This window comes from Bombus vancouverensis, chromosome 3, assembly GCF_051014615.1.
Source record: "Bombus vancouverensis nearcticus chromosome 3, iyBomVanc1_principal, whole genome shotgun sequence".
In the NCBI taxonomy this organism is placed as follows: domain Eukaryota; kingdom Metazoa; phylum Arthropoda; class Insecta; order Hymenoptera; family Apidae; genus Bombus; species Bombus vancouverensis.
Genome location: NC_134913.1, coordinates 6,761,211 through 6,785,506, shown reverse-complemented (window position 1 = coordinate 6,785,506; position 24,296 = coordinate 6,761,211). Strand labels below are relative to the sequence as shown.

Sequence of the window (24,296 nt, the reverse complement as noted above, 5' to 3'; positions counted from 1 at the left end):
TTCGAATATGTAGCGAACCGTAAACTGACTATCTTTTGTTCAAAACATTTCTTTAGCAGATTTTTGGAAATATTTGACAAATGGTGCTTACAGTATACACTCTTTATGTATTTACATACGTATGTATAAATGACCAAAAGAAATAAAATAAAATGATAGAACAAAAATCTGTAGAAACAGTAATATAATTCTCAGTCTTAGATAGCCAAAAACTATGCCCATCAGAATTTTTTAATGTATAAAAAGTACTGGAAGATATAGTCATCCAAGTGATAATAAAACATGGCTCAAAGTCCTTTAAATTTAATGTTCACAATTTCTCTATTATTCCAGGCTCTGTATCAGAATTTTTCATCTACTCGTATTTGCATTGCAATTTTTTTCTAATAGAAATTAAAAAATTCGAAGAAGTGAATATATAAAAGTTCATAATGTATAATCATATGCAAAGGAATTATAATGTTATATAATCATATGTAAATACAATGTGTATGTATATATATACCTACTTACCACAATAAAAGTAGTTGTGAACATAGAGAGGGCAGAATGGCCAGATGGAAATGATTTGCTAGAATCCGAGACAAACCATTCTGAATGTTCTGTATTTGTACACGTATATTTTTCCACATATCTGAAATTCAGTATGTAAATTCATAGTACCAAACAGAAGATCACAGATGGTTTTTTAATCTTTATTTAAGTACTATCGAACTAAGATTTTTGTAATAATTAATTAAATATATTATACTGTTATTTAAAATTATATTTTTAAAATACCTTTGGTTAGAAAATTATCTCGTAGTTTTAAATACGATATATAAATGTAATGTAGTTATGTATAGTAAAAAATACAAATATAAGAAAAGAGAAGACCATTTTTATACTGTAAAATATATACATTCTTGTGGAAGATGAATTATTCTTACGAACAAAAATGTAATACGATAAAAAAAATGCTTACTCATTGGTGCAATTCTCTGCCTCTCGTGGTTTACACGTATCCAAAAAGTGTGGTCTTGGTTCGCCCACCAGAGTTTTCATAACATCACATATAAACGTTAAGGCAATTATTCCGATCGAATAGTGACCATACCACAACCATATTTGTTTTGCTCTTGAACCAGCGCATCCTAATTCTGTATCATAGCTATCTGCAGAGTAGCATACGAATTCAGACAGCCACATCTAAAAATATGCAAAATAAAATGTTATTTACAAAATTACAGAGGAATAGAATTATAATTCATTAGATTTACAACAAAATTAATAGCTAGCAGAAACATAAGTAAGACTTGCAGTAGCATAAATATATTATATACAGTGTAATGCCCCGTTAATATGCATTGAAAAGAACTGTTATTTTCCCTAATTTTTAAGAATAATCTAGGGGAAATGTTATTTTATCGAGAAAATAATTACACGAATAAGAGTAAGCAAAAAAGCAATTTTTATCGCTCAACGCTTGGCATTCAAATCTGGTGAATTAGGGGGTGTTATTCGGTTGATGAAAACTGAAATTTTTATCATTTTTTCTCTTTCTCGATAAAGGAATTCTAATAGGTTGCTGAAGTCTTCCTAATTAAGCTGATTGAGTTAAATTTCATTAATCCATTCATTATTACTTGATTAATAAGTAATGTTTAACTTGAAATTCTATAAATATAATTACTAACTATTTCCCATTATGCGTATAGATCTATCATTAAAAAATAATAATATTTCATATAGCAAAATAGAATTTGTTTCTTCATAGAAATAATGGCAATAGCAACGTGTTGTGACGCGTAACAATATCCATTTTTTCTTTGCTATTTCCCTAAAATTTTTAAATATTAAAATACTGTAATGTGGAGTACACTAGATAATGTTAAACCACAATTAAGTTTATATTTAGACTTATTCAGTTAATCGAGAAAGTATTACTCGTCCACTGCAATCTCTTTTATTGTAGGAATAAAGATGGGAAGCTTTCATTTTTTATCAGTCAGTAAGTTATCGTTTGTTGGAAAACATTAAGCATTGAGCGATGATGACTTTATTCTTTCGCTCACTTTTATTTGTTATGCTTATTTGACAGGTTTGGATATGATTTGAACTTTTAAAATTCCAAATATTAATTAATATCCATATCCAGTGGATATTACTCACGGATTTGTTAATATTGACTTTGCGACATAAAGACATAAATCCTTATGTCTTCGATTTTGAATCTTTCTCTGAAGTTGATAAAAAATATAAGGGTGTGAGATTCGCAAATCCGGACGCAACTTATATGTATTTATAATAATAATTATGGCCTTGATAAAAAATGACTTGTTATATTTCACGTAACGTACAAAAATAAATTAAATTTATTTTGAAGGCATTTTCATTTTATATCCTATTTTTAAATCTTAAAATCCTGGAAGAATTTCAATGCTTAAATGATTTCTATATACAAACTCAATTGATAAAATAAATTTGCGAATTTAATTCAACATTTGTAATTCATTTAGACTTTTATTTACTCATATAAATTTTGTATTCATATTTTAGAGTAACGCGTTCAAAGAGATATTTATGTTTCTAAAACAAAAGAATTTTTATTACTCAAATTAATAATTAATTCAAACAAATATTTGTGTTTGACAGTTTTTTAGAAAATTATAAATCCTATTCAGCAAATATTTTTAAATTTTTAGAAATATTAAAAATATTTTATATTTATTTTATTTATACATACCACGACGATCGGTATTAACAGACATCCAACAATCAAAAATGTAATAGAAATCGTATCTCCCATGAACTTGAATGAAATTTTTGGATCATTACAGTAAAAACCGATATGTTGCTGCGGAACTGTCCCAAATTCCAATACTGCTAGAAATACAATGACTGGAAAGTACAAGAGTACAATTGAAGATTAGAAAATATGTCTGTAAAAAGAAGTAAAAAATTGTAACCATTCAAACTTCAAATTAGTAAATACATAGACTTTGATAGTATTTCAACATGATAAAATTCAGAAAATTTTCTAAAATAATTCGCTCGTACATGTACAGAATGTTAAAAAATCATGTCATTGCTATAACAGATAATTCTACACCATCGGTTCGATGGTGCAAAAAGGTATAAGCAAAAGAAAGTACCGGGAAATTGATCTTGACTTTGAATTTTAAGATGAAATTTCTTTTGCTTGAATCCTGTTGCACTCATCACGAGGATCATACTTGTCAAAGGAATCACGAGTTGTAACTTGTGATTCGATTATTTTCTTGAAAAATGATGCTAGCGTTCCATAGGCTGTTACATTGGCATCATTTACAATATGTTTACATTTCGCAGTCAGGTAGAAAATAAACAGCACGATATTAATATAGTACATTTTAATATAGTACGAGATAGTACATTTTAGGCCCTAACTTCGTAGAATGATGTACCTAACTTCATGATTTTAAGTTATTACAAAATTATTTACTGCATGAAAAAATTTTTCGCGCAAAAGTTGAATAATACCAAAAGAGAAACGATTCAGTATCTTTATAATCATATAGTCATAGGTAGTTTGCAGATGTTTATCGTGTGACATTGCAGTTGTGCAAATCTTTATCGTGTTAATAATGTTTATATTTTTATTTGATATTTTATCTGAAGAATTATCTGAAGATTCTACCTGTGGAAATAAACGTATTGAACATTGCTGATACATTATATAATTATACTGGTAATATATATACAATGATACATATAAATGTCAAGTAATCGAATAAAATCTCATTATTTATTTTATTAACAGATCAAGCATATATGTATGTAAGGTTTGATAATGAAGAATAAAAATCCTGTTAATTTTCTAACTTTTTCGATACGAATTTAAAAGAAACATAGTTAGCGAATGTTACAAAAACAATACAAGTATTATAAATTATTAATATTACACACTACTTATTAGTTAGAAAAACTTTAGTAAACTGTCACTTTCGACCGATACCAGAATTGAAAACATCATATTATGTACAAAGATATGTAAGATAAAGATAACAGATATCATACGATTGATATGAAATGAAATAAACCTTTGAATAAGAATTTCAGAATACCTACGTATATTTGTTTCAGTTTCAGGAAACAAAATAAAGTTTATTTGTTTCTATTTTATTTTAAAGGAGTATTCGTTTAAGACATATATTTGTTTTTATCGAAAAAACAATTGTACTAAAGTAAATATGTATATTATAAACGATAATAAAACATACATTAAAAACTATAACATAACAGACGAAACGTTTTTCATAGTTAACAGTATATTATTTCTTAATAATTTATTGGCTTCTGACAAGTTGAATACGAGACTGATACTTTTAATTCAATATTTTAGTATTGCAACAGCTTTATCGTCACTAATATGGTAAGAACACAGTATAGTCATAAATAATACATTTGAATATAATTAATGATGTTTAAAATAAAAAGAAAAGATATATGTACGTCCTCGTAATAATTCTACTATTTTATATCTATGTACATATATAGTACGTACTTAATTTTTCATGCAAGTCTTAGTTAATAATTATTTACAATTAGTACAATGAAAAATATTCACAATAAGAAAGATTTTCTCATCGACTTCAGTCATTTTATTTTAAATTCATTTATAACTAAAAGGAATTACACTATACAATACCCTGCGACGTAATTCTTTCCGTTGAAAACCTTATTGTCGTAACAATTTGAACACATCTAAACAAATATACTTTTTTCTTCAACGTTTTGCTAAATCAATTTCCTATGTACTTGTTGAGGAAAGTACACGTGTCACGACATGTTCCATTTTTGTTTTGCTCGATACTTACACAAACTGTATAAATTTAGTGGAGTTAGGAATTTAAAATCTTTCCACCGTGAGGCTACTTTTCTATTGAGTTTACTCTTGCCCATATTATGTAAATTTGACACGTGCTTGCAAACAATCAAAGCAACAACATCAGAAAGGACTAAAAATAAGAATGATACGTAATTGGAAGAAGGCAGCTAGGGAGGAGGGGAAGAAAGAGGCAGGAGGAAGGAAAGAAGGACGAAGAGAGATAAAAAAAAAGGGAAAGAGAAAATGAGAGGAAGAGCGACGAGTGCTCTTACTTCGAACACCAGTAGAGTTAATATCACACACGATACTGTGCGCTTGCTACGTGAAGCAATAGTTAAGTATTCGGCTCAAACTCGAACGCATGCGTATAACTCATGTGATTGCATAGCTTGTCTCGATGATCAAGCAGTTTTTCTTTTTGGGAAGGTATAAGGACGTGATTAATGAAAACAATCCTGAAACCTTTTCTTATTAATGCTATATCAATAAAGATTTTAATAAATGAAAGATACACTATTATCTCTTTAATGTCTTCTGATATATGAGCCATTCAGAGATCGAAAGAAACTGATTAACATCACGAAGTAGAAAGTAAAAAAGAGCGATGATGTTGCAAATATTATTTTTCAAATTTATCTTGAAAACTACTACTATTATTTATGTCATCTTCCCATGATAAATGAACTCATGCAAGCATGTCTTCTGTCTTTTGAGAATTAAACATTAAGCGCCTACTTATGTGATGAAACTAAAAAACTGACAAATAGTTAAGTTGATCAATGTAGCGCCTGAAATATTCATATATAGAATAAATTAGATAAATGTGAAATAAATTTATTACTTTTTTATAAATTCTTTGCTTATTTGATATTATCGTTTATTACTATATATACTATATACTATATATAAGTGGTAATAGTAATATATAGTACATCGTATAGTATATTATAGTGTATATATACATATATACTATTAATTATATATTATATAATTATTGTATATTAATATTATATATCTATATATATATTCTTTGTATTTGTATAAACATTAAATGGGACAATATCCGATTCTCATGTTATAAAGATAGTTGGACATTGGAACAAAATGTAATTTAAACATTAACATGTATCTAATATTTTGCAGAATTTTAATTTAAAATAGGATTCATACGTCTGAACATAGAGTAGTATAGATTATTTTTCTCGAGTATTCTGCGCTTGCAATTTTTTCTGTAGGTTCTTTCTTGGAACCTCCAGTTTATCTAAAAACATAGGTATGTATAAATATTTCTGTAGGAAACGATTTCTGTAGGATGTTAGAGACGACATATCATACTGATATTTACAATATTTAATCCTGCAATGGTCTTGAAAAGCCGTTGTGAAGGTCGCATTTAAATTCTTAAATGGGATTCTACATCCTATTGTTGCATTTCCTTTTACGTAGCTTAAAAGAATACAACATTCGCCTAACATTTTTTTGTATTACGCATATGTTTCGAAATATTTACACGTCTTCAGATGAAAGGAAAGAATATACTGTATACGTATATACCGCAATTTTTTATTGTTGCTATTTTATCACGTACTTAAATGATAAGACTTTGTTTTCCGATTTTGTGTAACATCATATAATAGAATTCTTTACAGAACAAATGTCTGTGAATCTATTATCTATTATATAAAATAAAATATTATCTAGAAATGAAAATGTTAAATTGATGGGTGTACCGTTATGTATTAATAAACGGCGCAAGTCTGGTGTACCTAACTAAAAATACCACAAAGTTAGTAAACTTGCTAGATAATACTAAAATTTTAGAACTAAAAATGTAAAATGAAAGAATCACCAAGGAATCACTGCATATCTACATAGTTGAGAACCAAGTATATACATACTTATGTAGTAGAAAATAAACTTTGATAGTTTTCTACCCTAAAATAGTGCTTGGTTGATACAACACGTGCAAATATCACAAATCTCGTTTGTTACTTTTAAAAACTACGAACACATAAACATAACAATATGAGTTTGAAGTGAAAGTATAATGTTCTTATGTAGAAATTTGAATTTGTACGCTTCTGTCAACTTTCTTTTGGTAGAAATATTTTGGAGATATACGCAAGGTTTAAGATCAATTGTTTTTGTAGTTTATCTCAGAGAGTTCATGAAGATATTTTATATCAATTTTTAATATAAATATTATTTCAAGAAAATCGCATTTAATCGTTAATTACTTTATAAATAATTATTATCATAGAAAATTTTGCTTATTTAAGGGCGATATAAGAATCGCCCTATCATTTTAGAAATTCCTTGCCTATCTGATGATAATGACCTGATTTATGGTGAGCAGGGGCTGTATTTTTTTTGTACTATCGCGCCATCTCATCAGTAGATATCTTATTCTTGTATTTAGAAACATTTGTTGCTTTTAATCTATTAATAAACTTATAGTCTTACCAGTTTTAATGTTAAGGAGAAACTTCATTAAAAATTGCTTCCAAAATAATATCTATAATTTTTAACTATTACTCATTAGTCGAGTGTTGCTGTATGCTTGCTCGTTACGAGACCATAAGGATAAATATATTAATAACGAACACAATATGATAATTCGTTATATTAGTTATACTAGTTAACAGCTTTAAATAATGCAATGGATAATTCACAGTGTCAAGTATCATATTTTGCATATTCTTAAATCATAAATAATAAATTCAGATGTCGAGATGGTATTATTACAACATATTCAAATACTTTTATAATGTAAAAGTTTCTTTCGTTTTATAAGGAAATAATGGATGCACAACATTTTTCGTTTTATATTATTTTATCGAATTACGTATGATCCATTTTGTTCTATCCAGATAAAGATCACAACGTTTGACAGATTAGCTTTCATATTTGTATAAAGATGTATAAAGATCGTTGTAAAAGACGTGTCTGTAAAAAAAAGACACTTTTCGGACAACCTAATACTATCACTTCTACTAAATTCTCCTCATTTCAATTACCTTTGGATAATAAATACATATATAAAATTATACGCGTTTTTGCAATAAATTATTCCAGAAAATATTGATTAACATTTGATATCCAAATAATGAAACAATTCAGAGAAAAATCCTCTTGTTCGGTAAATATATTAATATATAAACATTTCAGAATAACAACGAGTCAGATAAGATGATATATTATTCAAATAATATATTTTACTTAAATAATGGTCAATTTATCATAAATAGCATCACGGTCAATATATAATATTTACTTGGAAATCGCTTACTTAAAAATTATCTAATTAAAGAACTAAAATAAAGTCAAGTATCATTGTATATAAATCAAATATGTATGACATACGACTTCATTATTATTAACAAAAATTACTGGTGGACGGGAACAATTGTAATTCATAAAGAAGATTATATCAGACATACATATTTGTATGAGCTGCCTTGCTTATTTTTTGTACATTTCGTTTAACTCAGAAATATGTGCATATGTTTGTTACATCATTGTTACTGCTTATATAAAGAAGAATAAATTTCAATGTCATATGACCTAAAGTTAAAACCTATGGTGAGCGCGTATATAAGAAAATTAAGCTATAGCCAAATGTTGTAACTTACAGATCAAATGTATAATATAGATACTATTATTTCTCTAACTATTAAAAATACACAAAATATTTTCATATGAAAATTGTTTAATCTAGCAGAGATTATTCAATTTAATAGAATTATATTTAGATTGTTGCAGATATTTTAGTATGAATGTATTTCCATCCTTTTGTGACGCCTTTTCTTCTTTTTTCGGGAAATTTATTGAAATGGTAATTTATTGAATATCTCAATGCCATCATGACATTTTCAATAGTACTGAAGTATAACACTTGCCACCAATATTCACAGAGACATTCAATAAATTATTGTTACCTACAGAGTGTATCATCTGGAATATTTCCATTGTGAAATAAAATTTGAAAAAAAGATTTCCTATAAAAGTTCTATAACTTTGTAGAAGCCGATATATAGTAAAAATAGTTTTATTATGCGTTACAAACGGTTAATGAGATAAAAAGGTCGATTTTGTTTTCTTAAATAGAATGTTATATTTTGTTTACTTGTAAGTAATAGACAAACTCGACCACCTATAATCTAAGTATTTCAAGGTCAGCGAAAACAAAATTTTCTGTTTAACTTTTGATGCTGCTGGCTGAGGTAATACTGTTAATTGCAAGTAAAAGCTGTTACACACTATCGACCAGTTGCCAGAGACACTGCACTGGGTTTAACCGTTCAACAAAATATACATACATACAAGGTTGTATGTACGCTATACGCACTTGATCACAGCGACCACGAAACACGAATGACGCGACGCAAAGGTGCGGGCGACAAATGAAATGATATGTTGAATCATATGCACGAGTTTACATGACAAACTTTCTGACTGATCTGACATAGGCGAACCATTGATAATTTAACAATTTGCTCGAAATTCATTCTGTTCGACGGTCCCTATAATGCCGACAGCTTTCGAGATTCGAGCCACCGAGCTTGGATGCTTGATTGCTTGGTTTTTAATCTCTCATCGACAACTGCATCCAAGCTGCTGCATTAATTCTTCCATGACTCAGTGATATTTAAAACGTATTGATATCAATGACGAGTATTTCAACATTTCTTTTGCATGTTTACACGTAATCAGAAATATCCTTACCACTTACAGGTTAGGACGTGTTCAAAAATAAGTGAACTATCTCAAGAATCGAAGATGAAACGAAACGTCACTTCTGAAGCAGTGCCACAGCAAGTTAAGTAGAAAACTTCGTTATACGACCTTTGTTAACCTTGCAGTACTTAGTGTTGCAGAAACTTTACAGCTAAACGAAACGCAATATTCTTTGAAAAAAAAAAGAAAAACAGATTTGATCGTTTCATCACGTCAATCTTCTACAACGCTATACAAATATTTTTACTATCCACTTGCCACTACAAAACTACGCAATTTTTGTAGGAAATATTTTAGATGATGATGGAACTAGATGCTACATCCTGCATATGTACATATGTATATATGTATATATAATACGTTGTTAAACACATTGTGAAATACTTAATAAATAAAAATGATAAAATTATATAATTCTTTTTTACAAAATATGTTGATATTGAAATCTTCATAAGCAATAATTTGAAAAAGATTTAAATATTCCCCTGTGAAAGCAGAAAACTGTCACATGGAATTCATTGAACGTTTGCAATAGTAATTGCTGATAAGTGTATAACTTGAACTAATTTTATTCGTGTGCAAAAAGATCGATTAACAAACCCTAGTTTCTAAATCGAACTATTTTTATTTAAAATCGATATACGATCATTTTCAATTTAAATATATGTACATAGTATATACTATATAGAGGAGTAATATAGAGGAGTTTATATAGAGGAGTAATTATTATAATAATTTCACCTAAACACCTCAAGATACGTAGATAATTTTTACCAAAACATGAGCTAGTAGCAACGAGAAAGTGTAACAAAATTTTCTTAACGCTTTCCTTGACTACTACGTGCCAAGAATCTCAAAGTATTCCATAGTCTATACATGTTAATGATAAAAATAGGTGAACGACAGCTTATTACAGATGAACGGCAAAGAGCAATTTTCGAATTCAGAATAAGCTGATAGAAATGAAATTTTATTAAATAGCTGAATATATTGATATCATAGACCGACAAAATAGTTCTGAAAATAAAATGTTCTAATAGATCTATGTACTTAGAATAAGTGTATCATATGTTACATCGCTTCTCTGAAGAATATTAGTCCAGGAGAATCGTAATCATTCATTTCAAACTTTGATCAAAGTTTAATGTGAAAATTAATAATTACATAATATATCGTCTCCTAAATGAATTTAAGATAATAAGATGAACCATGCGCAAAATGGATAAGAAAATAGTGGAAATTTTCACTAATGAATCAAGATTTAGTCGTTTTGAATCACATGGAAAATCTTATATACAATGTCGAATAAGGGGAAATTTTGTCTAAGACGTATCAAATCCACTCTATGTGGATAAAGAAAGTGATAAATTAATTAGATATGGTTTGGGGAGGAATGGCCATAAATGGCGTTGGTTCAGTATAAACGCTGAGTCATGTAAAGTGGACATGAGGCTAATTATTATTATACGTGTTTGGGAGTAGGGCGCCCTAGGGGGGTAATGATATTAATAATTTATGTGAAAATTAGATACTTCAAGAAAATAATGATCCAAAAATTTTACAAGACAATAATCTTAATTTTATGAAATGGTGGATTCGATATGAAACGCTGTGAATTGATGTTGGGAAAGAAGTATCGTTTTAAAGATTATCGAATTTATATTTAAATAACAGTACTTAACAACAATGTTATTTAATGACGCTTAATGACATTTTTATCTCCGACCTTCATAAGAGGTCTAAGAGTAATTATTATTCCTTATTACTCTGTGATAATTCTTTAGTAAATGATACTTTCTCCTTCCTTTTTTTAATTTTAGCTCTTGAAACTCATTTAACATGAAATGTGCCCTAATTAGTAGGATAACATAGAATTTTATGTTCTTTTGTACAGTAATGCAATTTATTTTGTCACAACACAGTTCATTGACGTTTCACCGTACGCGTGTGTACCAGTGCACCAAGTTATTTAGTGCGACACGCCCGGAAAAATTCTAAGCAGACGGTCGAGTCATACAGTATTGTATTACATGGTTTGTGGTTTTCCAGCCAACTCTCATTGCATGCACGATTCGCTCCTAGCGTGCATTTAGTTAGTTAACGTACTTAATATGTATCTTCAATACCAACTGTTATTAAATATACAAATGTCAAAAAGACTTATACCTGGTATCTCCTTGTCGTAAATGGTTTATTTTTTAGTATATCTAGCGTTTTAGTATATGCGATATTCTTATGACATTAGTAATATATAATATCTTGAAAAAAGTAAAATTGTAGTAATAAATCATAACGATACACTGAAATATCAAATTAATTAAAAAATTGTCTTCTCTCTCGGTGAAAAATAAATGTTTTTGTTCATTATAATGGATTATTAACGGCTCAACTAAAATAATCAATTAGATTTTATCATTTTTGGGAAAAATTAGTTTCTTTTAAGGATTATAGCAATTATTTAATTATAATTTTTTAAGTTGCCTTTATAGAAGAGGAATCAATGGGAAGTGTTCCTATTCGTCTCCTGTTTTCTCCAAAAGAAGAAATGTGGAAGTAGAACAAAACCATTTTAATAGTTTCTCATTTACTATTCATAAGTTCTGTTTAGAAGCAATGAATGACATGCTCTTCCGTATAGCTAATTGTCGCTTTAATTAACAAGTGAGTTACTTCCTCATAATGATCGAAAAAATGTACTAAATTAATGGATATAAATATAACATGTATACCTAACATAAAGTTTATACATATTATAAATATTGATGGTTATTCGTTTGATATCGTTTTAATATTTTTTAGACATGACATATATGTACTTATATTTTTCGCACTAAAATAAAATTAAAGATCTTTATATATTATACATGCATATATGCATTCCCTTATACAGCACAAAAAATGAAGGAAAAGCAATCATGACTTTAGCATTCCATATTTTCGTGTAAATAGACTACATAGTAATTTTTTAAGGATCTAATTAATAAAGTTAGCACATATCGAATCAATGAAATTGCGGAAATGTAAATTGATTACATTTAGAAGAATATTATTATTATATGTATGTAGTTGGAAGAAAAAGAAATAAATTGAATGGTATGTCTTAATGATGTTACATGATAATTGCACGATAAATGTAACAATTAAGAAAAAAGAAAGAGAAATAAATTCAAACCTGATAAAGCAAGTAATATATCCAGAAAGAGCACCCAACGTATAGTATTTTTACAGATACTCATGATCTTCTCGGAGACAGTTCGTGTCGTTACTCCGTCCGAATTATCCAGGATTTCCTCCAACGTCGCCGTACTGCAATGAGTCAACTGTTCCGTTGATCTCTGAAAAAAAAACATTTAGTAAAAATATGTATAAAGATTCGTACAGATAGTACTTTATCCACAATTACAAAATACATATAAATTTAGGGAATTTTTATACCGTGTGCCTAAATTCGTGGTACGAATGAAATCAAGAAGATTCTGTGGTTCAAAATAAAACGAAAATCAGCAATAACAAAATCGGATCAAATATTTCATTTCTTAATTCTCAAAGAGACAGAAATATACAATCTGGAAGATTATTTTATATGCGAATATAGAATAAAAGTTCTTCATTTACGATCAATCTGAGTATGATATCAAAGCAATGTTATTCATTTATCTTCACTGCCGTATCATTTTAAGTAATATTATATTTCTAGTATCATCTACGTATGTATAGATGTATAATGTTGAATACAAAAACGAATGGGATTATCTAGAATCTAAATCAAATCTCTGATATTGTACATACTCGAAATCACTGATAGTAAATTAATTAACTTTGATTTTATCGTAATCTAATAAAGATAAAATTTTATACATAAATATCTACTTAATAACATATAGTTAGGAATCTTTTCATCTTTAATGAGTTTTAAACGGGCATGTATCTATTTCTTATTTCAAATTAAACATTTCACAAAAGGCATAGGCAAATATGAAAGTTCCACTAAACCAAATTAAACTTGTGATGCATCGATTGAAACAGCTTCCTAGGAAAACCATTTCGACAAAGTTTTAACCTCCTACCCCTATTATTAGGGTTATTGACCTAAGTATGATTTATAGTGTTACTGTTTGATTTCTTTTCTGATTATAGCTATAGTGTTACATATCTGGGAATTTTTGTAGATCTTTTGAATGAAAAACTCATTCTTAAAAAATAGGGGAAGTTTTAAAATGTCAATTTTTTATTGCAGTTGTTAAATGACGACATTTATACCTCTACAGTAGAACCTGCTTGTCATGTTTATTAACTCATAATTTTGTCAACTTTCCCGGGATGGTGCGTCATAATTAATCATAGAAATTACTTGCTCAACATTGAAGATTTCGCAAAGTATCTCAGCAGGTCCAATAATATGTTCCATACATATAGTTAGTAAATTATCGCAGCAATAATGCAATTCTAGCTAGTTCTGTTTTTATTAGATGAGTGAATCGTATAATGTCTAACTTTTACTAATCTTCATAGGTGTCATCGTGGATCGCAGGATTTACTTACTTAACATTGAAGATTTTGCAAAAGGAATGACATTTTAAAATTCACTCATTTAATAAAAACAAAGCTATTGAGAATTGCATGTAATACTCGTATGATACGCATATTATATCAATTATATAAATAGGTCACTTTTCCATACACAGGAAGGTAAAAAATAGTAATATTCAATTTTTTTAACTGTGACGCACCATTCCGAAAAATCTGACAAAATTATGAGTTAATAAACATGGCAGGCAGCTTCTACTGTCAAAAATATGTCGTCATTTAAGAACTTCAATATAAAATTGACATTTTAAAACTTTCTCTATTTTTAGGAATAGATTTTGCTCCTCAAGAAATCTCCTTTCCACTAAAAAAAAAACCTGAAAAAGATGTAACACTACCCTAATAATGAGGATACGGGAGTAAAATCAGCTATGTCCTTCAAACAAAATTAAACTAAACATTCGATGCAAATAGAAATTCAACATGTGTTATTATCGTAAAAACAAAAACTAATGCGTATAAAATTCTTAATATTTTAATTTCCAAAGATTAGCAGTTTTCCAATAATTATTTTTCTACTACCTTATAGATACTTTTAAAGACTAATGTAAAGCTCCTTATAGTTACTTATTGTAAGCTAATGTAAATGTAATTTATGAAAAGCTAAATATTCTTATGTAGATAATTAATTAGTAAAGAGCGTTGAAAGTGAAGAAGAGATGTTCTGAACTTCCTTTCCTTCTTTTTATTAGGAATTATACAGATAAGATTAAAGAATTGTTAATGCCCAGAAGATATTATTTATTCGAATTGATAATTTTAATTTTGACATCAACGTATCGAACAATCCCTTTTAATTTATTTTTATCAGTTGTACTAGAAGTTGATTATCAGATGTACATTAATTTAAATTCAATTGCATATATTTTATTCATCATCTAACTTAAATACTAATTTGCATGGTTGTATTTAATACGTATCAGTTACAGAATCGTCAAAACAATATTTCTTATTCTTATAGCCACTAATTTAAATACAAATTACAACAATTACCACTTGACTCTAATAAAATAACTATAACAATATTCAGTTAAGAACACCTACTTTATTGATAAAATAACAAGTAATTAATAAGAAACGTTGAAACAATGTTAAATTACTATGAATAATAAGTACAACACTAGCAACTAACCAGAACTGACGTTTTAATATCACTTGCCTGCCCTTGACATACTTTCTATCTATTCTAATCAAAATCTAATATCGAATAAAAATTCCTTAATTTTTTATAACCAAATATAAATATTTGAAATAACTTAAATCATAAATAAGTTCAAATCTACGAAAAAATAATCCGCATCAAATATGTGAAAATACATAACGATATCTCTGACTTTAGAATAAGATACGTTTATACGTATAAAGATAAATACATATGTGTATACGTATATAAAATAACAAAGAATAAGTTTTCTAAATGTCAAATAACCAACAACATTACAAAATCATATTTCTTGCACCTAAAGAACAGTATTAAATAAGTTTACTGTAACTAATATGCTTGTGTTGCAATAGTATGTAGTATGTTATCGTAAACAAAAAAAAAGTTTCTGATTTATAAAACAAACAAAGATATATTTCACAGTGCATTTTTCTAAATCCTTCGTTTATCTTTCAAGAGAGAATGTGTTGAAAGTTTAAAAAGGAAATGCTATCAGAATGATTGAAAGAAATTACAAAGTTTGGAATAGCAGCTTAATCACTAAATTACTTATTATAGTTACTTATAAATATAATATCATACATTGAAAAGACGAATGAATATTAACAGAAACTTGTAACAAATTATGATAAAATATTACTGAATACGTTATAACATACAATCTTTAAAAAATGATTTTTCTCATTTAATATTTTAAATTGCAATACGAGAAATAATAATTTTTTTTATAGATAATAATGTTTTACACTTTACATAAATGTCCATATTATTGTTATAACTACTTTTATTTCGCAGCGTTAAAAATAAATATTTTTTAAAAATAAATACAGAAAATCTTTTAATGTGAATAAGAAATGCATTTCGTAGTAAACTTTGATATTCGTTTCCATATCCTATATTACTCAAGATTGGTTAAAACGTTCGTCATGTTTCAATTGTTCAATCCTACTTAAGGAGCTCAACAAGCCTTATACATACTTCTTTAAACTCATACGATTCTTTTGTCTCTTCCAGTCTTTTTCTTTAAACGGAAGTAAGAAAAAATGAAAGCAAAAACCAGAAAAGCAAAACTAACACAAAGAAAATGTGATTTCATAAAAGTAATTAAACGATAATTCCATTCAAACCATATACGTGTATATTTAAGTACTACAATGCATTACTATTTCTAATACTACGCATTATATAGGCTATGCAAACCATGTGCGAATAATTCTTATCGCAATCTTTTAATAGAGTGTTACGTATTTAGTGTTAAATAACATTATACTACGACTCTGATAAAAGCATTAATAAATTTCCTTCCCGTTCTTTTCGGTATAAAAAGTTTAAAATATAAGACATTTGACTTTCGCATTTGCATTTTTAAAAGATTATCTATTTCTTAATCGAACATTCTTTTAACTATATATTTAAAAAAAGATATAATATTAAAATACGGTCACGCGCTATTACTATTAATTAGGTCGAAGCTTCGAAAACCTCGATTAATGACACTTGATTGAAAAACATGGTAGCACATCCGCATATTCATAGGGGAAGACAAGCAGTTTTTAACTCATTGTCAGCTATTACTATGAAATTAATTAGGGGGAAAGAAAAACCTTGGTCGAATAAAGATACTAGTTCACTATACGCTGATCGATATATTAGACTTAATTTGACCGGTCTTATTAATATTCTAAATCTATCTTTCCCGGAATCCTCATTTAACTTTCTTTTAATTTTCTTCAACCTTAAATTTAACATATTTAAGTGCGCAACTATATACGTACATATATATGAATAATATATTTATATAATAAAGTAACAATATATGTATAGCAATATTTGAAAACGATAATTATATATATTCTGATATATTTATGTAAACTATGACAAAATATAAAATAATTGCATTCTTTTATGTATAAACTCATGGTGGTAAATAGGTACAGAGTTAGCTTTTAAAACTAAATTTAAGATTAAAAAAAGAACAAATACAAGGGAAAATATAGTTTACAAATTGAATATTTTGTAAAATTAACTTTTTTAATATCATATTAGATGCATAAAGTATTGAGAAACTTATATTGTTATATACGAACCTTTATTATTAAGATGACATTCTACTTCTACGAAACACCTTTAGTGGGACACGAAAATATTCGAACATCCATACAGATTCTGATCTTTATACTTTGAGTATCGACTAGATACTCAATAATAATTCTATCAGTTGAGGAAGAAATAGATAAATTTTACGATAAAAATGTTATCAATAGCGTTATCAATGTATGCGTACATTGCTTATAATAAACACGTGACAAATGTTTTATGAAGAAATATTGAAGTCGATAAAACAGAAAAACTGTCGATTAAATATAACATTCGAATGCTTTGTAAATTATTGACAATTATTTATAAAACTCACAACATATCTTTTATGTATTTTACTTCATTAATTTCCTTCAATTATCCTCTCTATTGTCTGTTATCTCTTATAATCAAAATAATCACCTCGAACAATTATTAAAAAAAAAATACCTTTATATGAAGCACAAATATAAATAATAGTAATATAATATTTTTGGATGATAGTCGAAAAAATATATTTTCAATTTAGAAGAAAAGTATTTAGACTGGTTTCGAATTTAATAATAATTATTGAAGGTAATAATGTATCTCAGTTAGTATTTAAATTAAGGATTAGCACTAAACACTTTTAATATTAACATATTTTATTTAAATTACGGTTTCATAAATTATGAGGTAAAAGTCTGCCATCATAAATTGAAGAAGAAGAAAAAACAGATTGTTTCGTCATTGTTCAATTTTGAGACAACCAAGCTTCGACGACAATCTGTAAAGACTAAAGACACTTTTCAACGTCTTATTTTACAATCATTGACTATATTTTAACATTGAAAGTAAGCACTGGAATCATAAGAAACTTTGAAGTATCAAAAACTACATCCAATAGCACTCTTTACTTTGAGAAGAATTAAATTGAGCATTAAACAACTCGCTATTTTATATGTATCGACGAATAACGATAATCCGATAAGAAATTTATTTAAAAAAGTAAGTGCCTTCGTATTAAAAGTAACGACACATTTTACAGAAAATATGGAACAGTAACTGGTTCAACTCGAAGCAGCGTCGAAACACAACTGGCGTACCTCGTCTTCAATCAACGACTTCCCTCGCAAGCTCGAATTAAATGTTCTACACACCCTCTTGTCCCCTCCACAGACACACCAATGAAAGGATTCAACACGTGTGGTGCTGTGCGGTTTAACACAAACGCTTCGATAATACCACCAAGACGAACGGTAAGAGATCCAAAAGTAAACTACGTTATAATTTTATTCAGACTTTTAATTAAATTACTTAACATACTGTCTGAAAAGTAATGAAACTCTGTATTAGATCAGTCATATAACTGAAATATCATTATAGAATAAAATATTCTTATATTGATAAATATAAATGTTTTTCGTATATTATTCTTGTTACGCTGCTGTATCAGTAATACATCATGTTAGGAACTATGTACATACATATTTCATTCTTGTATCAAATCTTTAAATTATAAGGAGCAATACATTGCACTATATAATTAAAAACAATAATTTTTTATTCTTACTCTCTATAATTTTTATACAGTATAAATTTACGTAATATTTATAATATGTACATTTCTTTTTTATTTTATATAGTAAGTAAACTTATTTCTATAAATCATTGCTTCTTACTACTTTTAAATGTTTATTACGCAGTAATTACATCTACAATAATTGGAGATAAAACTTATAATATTACCAATACTGAAAATATGATTATTGTACAATTCATTAATAGTCAAAAAACATAGTGTTCTCGTCTTAGACTTAATTCCTCAATACCAACGCCAACAGAAAACTTTCAAGACCAAAAGAATTAGCAAAAATAGAAAATATACTCGTATCATCGTATTAATTATATCGTCAACGTTTTATATTAACCATATCTTTTTGAAAAAGTGAACCCCGTGAAAGTCAAAATCTATTCACCATTTGATATTCACAATACTGACGTAGTATCCAGTGTATACATGTATGGAGGGTTCAGAAGCGAATCAGCGTAAATCCAACTTTCTCTAAAAATGTGTTACGCAGTTCAAAAACCTCTTTATTGTTGGAACAGTTGATAAATCAATTAAGTAATTACTTTCATGCGTATGAAATAGTTTTCAATACTTATATTGACCACAGAATTATCAGACAAAATTATACAGAGGACAATCAGTGTAAGTCAGACTAAAATCGCGTCAACTTTATGTTTAGTTCTTTGTTGTTTAAAAAATAATTGTACGCTGTTTTACTTACATCATGAAAGAAAGAAACAAAAGTACGCATTTTTTATTATCAGGAAGTCACCATTTCTCTGATACTGCATCCGAATATATATTTATCTGATAATAAGCGAAATTTATCTGATTGTGACGATGGTAAGTGAAACGAAAACTTTATAAGAATTTGTTATAAAGAAACTCTGTAGAATGATTTCCCATTTTATGAAACCAACATAAAGCCAGTATCAAAAGGAAGACCTTCGACTTTACTCAATGTTGTTCGGAACCCACTGTATTCATAGCGTAAACCCGTGAGAGAAGTTAAAAAGAAGTACATGTTTGCTCTATTGCATTACATCTCTCTATTACATTTGCTCATTTTATACATTGCTCTATTACATTTTATTACAAAAAATACGAACATCAACCTGAAAAGAAAATCAAATGAATCTTGGTGCAGGAGATAACAGTGAAAGTGATAATCCAGACGAATATATTATATAATATAATTATATAATACATTGACTTATTCAAATTTTCCAATGGACATTCGATATAAATCACGATCTTTTCATTTAATCTAATTTCCTCTGAAACACCATGGCGATTTTCTTCTGTTTTTCTTGTGATCAAGTTCATTTGTATGTTATTTTATAAAAATTTATTTTTGCATTTTTACTACAATTGTCATTTTTTACAACAATTTGTAAAAACCTTATTTATCTCGGTTTTAATGCTAATAGACCTACGCTGATAGGCTTCTGAATCCTCCGTATGTACGTAGATGTGTCTTAAAAATGCATATCGTTAATTTATATATTAATCCAGTAACAAATGGCAATAATATACAAATTGCATGAAAAAGTCTTCCATATCCATTGTTAGCGTGGAAGATAACCTTTTATAGATCTAATTATTACATATATACTTCTAATGAAGTTCTATGAGTATTTACGTACATATATCGCTCAACATTTCCTTTCTGAATACATACTTTGCTACTTCCGAATTCAATAAAATGATTCAGTTTAAATACGAAGAAACGATTTCTAGTAAAATCCTTAAACGTACATAAATGTTGGCTTTTACAAGACATATACGGTAATTCTCTAAGAAATATCTCATATGTGCAGAGTGTATAAAAAGTAAATGTAAAAGCCGCCACAGTAAGACTGCACTTCCCGATCGATGAAGATTTATAAAAAAAAATGCAAGCAAAATTGACCTTGACCTTGACATTCAAGGTGAAATGTCTTTATTGCATCGCATACTTTTATCCTTATCATGAAGATAAAAGGTCTTAAAGGAATCATAGATCGCAACTTAATGGTTCTCTTGGAAAATGATGTTAAAATCTCATCAATCGCGTGTGCGTACATAAACTTAATAACTAAATATATATGTGTGTGTGTGTATATATACAGGGTGGTTGGTAACTGGTGGAACAAGCGGAAAGAGAGTGATTCTACGCGAAAAAAGAAGTCGAAAATATAGAATAAAAATTTTTCGTTTGAGGCTTTGTTTTCGAGAAAATCGACTTTGAATTTTCGCTCGGTACACGTGCACTTTATCACGTCTCGTTATAACGGATATCACTGCAGATTTTTAAAAAAATTTGAAAAAAAAATTTTTATTCTATATTTTCAACTTCTTTTTTCGCGTAGAATCACTCCCTTTCCGCTTGTACCACCAGTTACCAACCACCCTGTATATATATAAGTGTTTTATACATATATTTTTTTTTATTTATAATATATTTACATTTCGCAGTCGGATAGAGTTTGCAATTGAGTTGAACAATTAAGATATCAAATTGAATGTGTTTTCCATCATCTAAAATCAACGTGTAATCTTGGGAAGAAACTTGGTAGGAATATAGGAATATGAGTCCGAAGCTATTTAAACAACAGTGATGGCCATATATGTACATATGTTGAATGTGGAAGCTGACGTGCAGGCACATCTATTACGCAGATGCAAAAAGAAAGAAAGAAATAAAGGAAGAAACGGGATGTCTAATGGTGTATCTGAAATGTCTAACATGCAACAATAGATGTTATTTACCCTGCATCAGAGTGCAAAATGTAACCATATAGTAAGCAAGGTGAATCCAAAAACCAGTGAAACTTTAACATTATTTTCCAAGGGACCGGTTGAATTGCGACTCATGGCTCCTTTAAGACCTTTTGTCCTCATAATGAGCATAAAAGAATGCGATGCAATGCAAAAATTTGACCTTAAATTTCAAAGTCAAGGTCAATTTTGTATGTACCTTTTTATACAAATCTCCACCGATCCATAGGTGTAAAATCACGCTATGGTGGTTTTTACGCTTACCTTATACGCACCCTGTATATATACGAGATAAATCACCGATTTTAATGAAACCTATGTATAATGCAGTTTTCAATGAAAACAGCTCCCAAAGTTGTAAGTTATAAACATATTTCACGGAATATTTCGGAAACTATTAAATTTAGAAAAATGATTCGTGAGTAAAAATTTTGTTTTTAACTAAACAAAAATTAGTTACGTAAACAATATTTAAAAAAATACTTGTTTAAAAATATGATAAAAATTAACATGTTTTTGTCAATGTTTATTATAAAATGTTGATCCATTTTCATGGAAATTTTTACAAATATACATATATAAACTTCAAATAATGGAATAAATTGAAATTGTGATTTTTAATATTATAACAAAAATTATCGTCTTTGTTACTTTCGTCCGTTTTACATACATACATATATAGATGAAATTGTTAACCATGTATGATCGTAAAAACTGTAAAAATTCTAATAATTTGTGGTCTTCTACATGATTATAATATCTTCTTCTTCGAGTAACCGAAATTAGTACCCCACACGTAGCAACTCTTCTCCATAAATCTTCATTTTATTTTAAACTTCAAAATTAACTAGAAGATACCTTATTAGAGATCGTTGAATTCGTCTTTTTAGTATAAAAGTATAAAAAACAGTATACAAGGCAGTATTAAAAAAATATGCGATGCTATTAAAAAATTCCAGGTAACCTTGATATCTCAGAAGTTATAAAAATATATATAAAAGAAGATATAAAAAAAATAAATGTATCTATTTAAAGATCTGTCATCTCTATAAAGTACGATTTCCATTTCAAACATTTCTCGATAAAATTAGTAAATACTAAGTTATTTCAAATGACTCCTTAATTAAGTTATTCCAAATGACTTCTTATTGACTCATTCTGTGTATTAAAAGTAATTATGTGTAATAAAACAGAAATGTTTGTTCTTAAATAATAATTCTTTATTGTTCTTATATCTATATTAATAATTTACGACTTCAATTTATCGCTAATATGTCAGTTTTTATAAGCATGTATATACGTATATATAATTCAGTATACGCATACACGTAAGATGCAAGTTATCCGTTAACAATACGTTATCTTTAGTACAATTTTGTATATTAATTCTTTATTTCAAATTCTTATATTAATAATGTAGGAATCCATTAAATATATAATATAATTTAAAATTAAAAATTGAAAAATAACTGTATCTAAAAATTGCTTTTACATGTTATATACGTATATGTTACATATTATAAATCAATTTTTAAACTATCTAAATATTTTACTTAAAGTAAAAATAAAAATAAAATATTCATATGAAATGTATTCAGATTTCTGTATTAAATTATCAAAAGTCTTATAAATATAGAATAAAACTTTTGACATAAATATGGATTTGCATCTGAGGCTTATTGTCTATTAATTTGTAAATATAAATGCATAGAAATATGTTAAAAAAGAAATAATTCTACAACAGGTATGCTATCAACTATAAAAACAATTAACTTGAATTTTAATTAATTTATATTCATTGTTAAATTCTAACCTGCATTGTCCACGTGTAGTATTGATTCTTGGATTAGTGAATAGTTTACAAAAATATCATTCATAAAATATTGCAAATTAACTATATATTTATAACATATATTGGGATTGATCACAGCACACACGCAAAACAAATAATTTATGTAAATGTGACTACTAAAAGTGTGAGTGCCTCTCATTGACAGCTCACTGACAAACACTGCTTTAAATAGCGTCATTGATGATTCAACTACAGAGTTTAAAGTGGTAGAGGGATTAAATTATTTAAGAAACACGAATTTAGATATATCCTACTAATGAAACATCATAATAAAATATCATACACCTAAATAACTCAAATCAAGAGAAAGATATACTAAGCAAATATTAACCCCATTATTTTTATTAAAATGCACTAACTCTAATATGCTAATTTTTAATACTTTCATTTCATATTTTATAAATACATAAAAAAATAAAAATACTAAAGTAATTGATCATATTGTTTTTGATAATATTTCAATTTATGCATAACAATTATTTTGTATTTAAATAATATGTTCGATATTGTTGTGAACTAGTGAGGGCCTGTGGCTCCCTCTAACATGAATATTTTGTATGATCATAGGGTAAATTCTAGCACCGCGAATTTAACTGTATACTAGCATAACCGAAATAACGAACAAAAGTTATTTAACAAATTTATTGATTAAATGTTAAAATTATTAATCAGTAACAACTGTGATTACTCTCAAATTTCGTATTTACTTTCGTTACCATGG

The 24,296-nt window shown here is 27.7% G+C and overlaps 1 protein-coding gene and 1 long non-coding RNA gene across 5 annotated transcripts in view; one reads left to right on the top strand and one right to left on the bottom strand.

The window, feature by feature from the left end:
• The window catches only part of LOC117165695 (phospholipid phosphatase 1), a 36,597-nt gene extending 12,836 nt beyond the window's left edge, over positions 1 to 23,761 (bottom strand). The window contains exons 1-5 of one of the 4 annotated variants that reach the window (XM_033349008.2): positions 23,537 to 23,761; positions 12,759 to 12,921; positions 2,726 to 2,880; positions 965 to 1,188; positions 514 to 634 (exon numbers count right to left, since the gene is read on the bottom strand). In XM_033349008.2, the coding sequence (XP_033204899.1) occupies positions 514 to 634; positions 965 to 1,188; positions 2,726 to 2,880; positions 12,759 to 12,921; positions 23,537 to 23,542 (669 nt within the window). In that variant the 5' untranslated portion in view covers positions 23,543 to 23,761. Of the gene's footprint in view, positions 1 to 513; positions 635 to 964; positions 1,189 to 2,725; positions 2,881 to 3,134; positions 3,289 to 4,838; positions 5,167 to 12,758; positions 12,922 to 17,422; positions 18,492 to 23,536 lie in introns of those variants that run through there. The other 3 variants (XM_033349010.2, XM_076628078.1, XM_033349009.2) reach the window with 3 other exon arrangements.
• LOC143305188 (uncharacterized) lies at positions 9,392 to 9,779 on the top strand. The gene is made up of 2 exons (XR_013061937.1): positions 9,392 to 9,504; positions 9,584 to 9,779. It is a non-coding gene; the product is annotated as an uncharacterized LOC143305188 (long non-coding RNA).
• Positions 23,762 to 24,296: the final 535 nt, after the last annotated feature.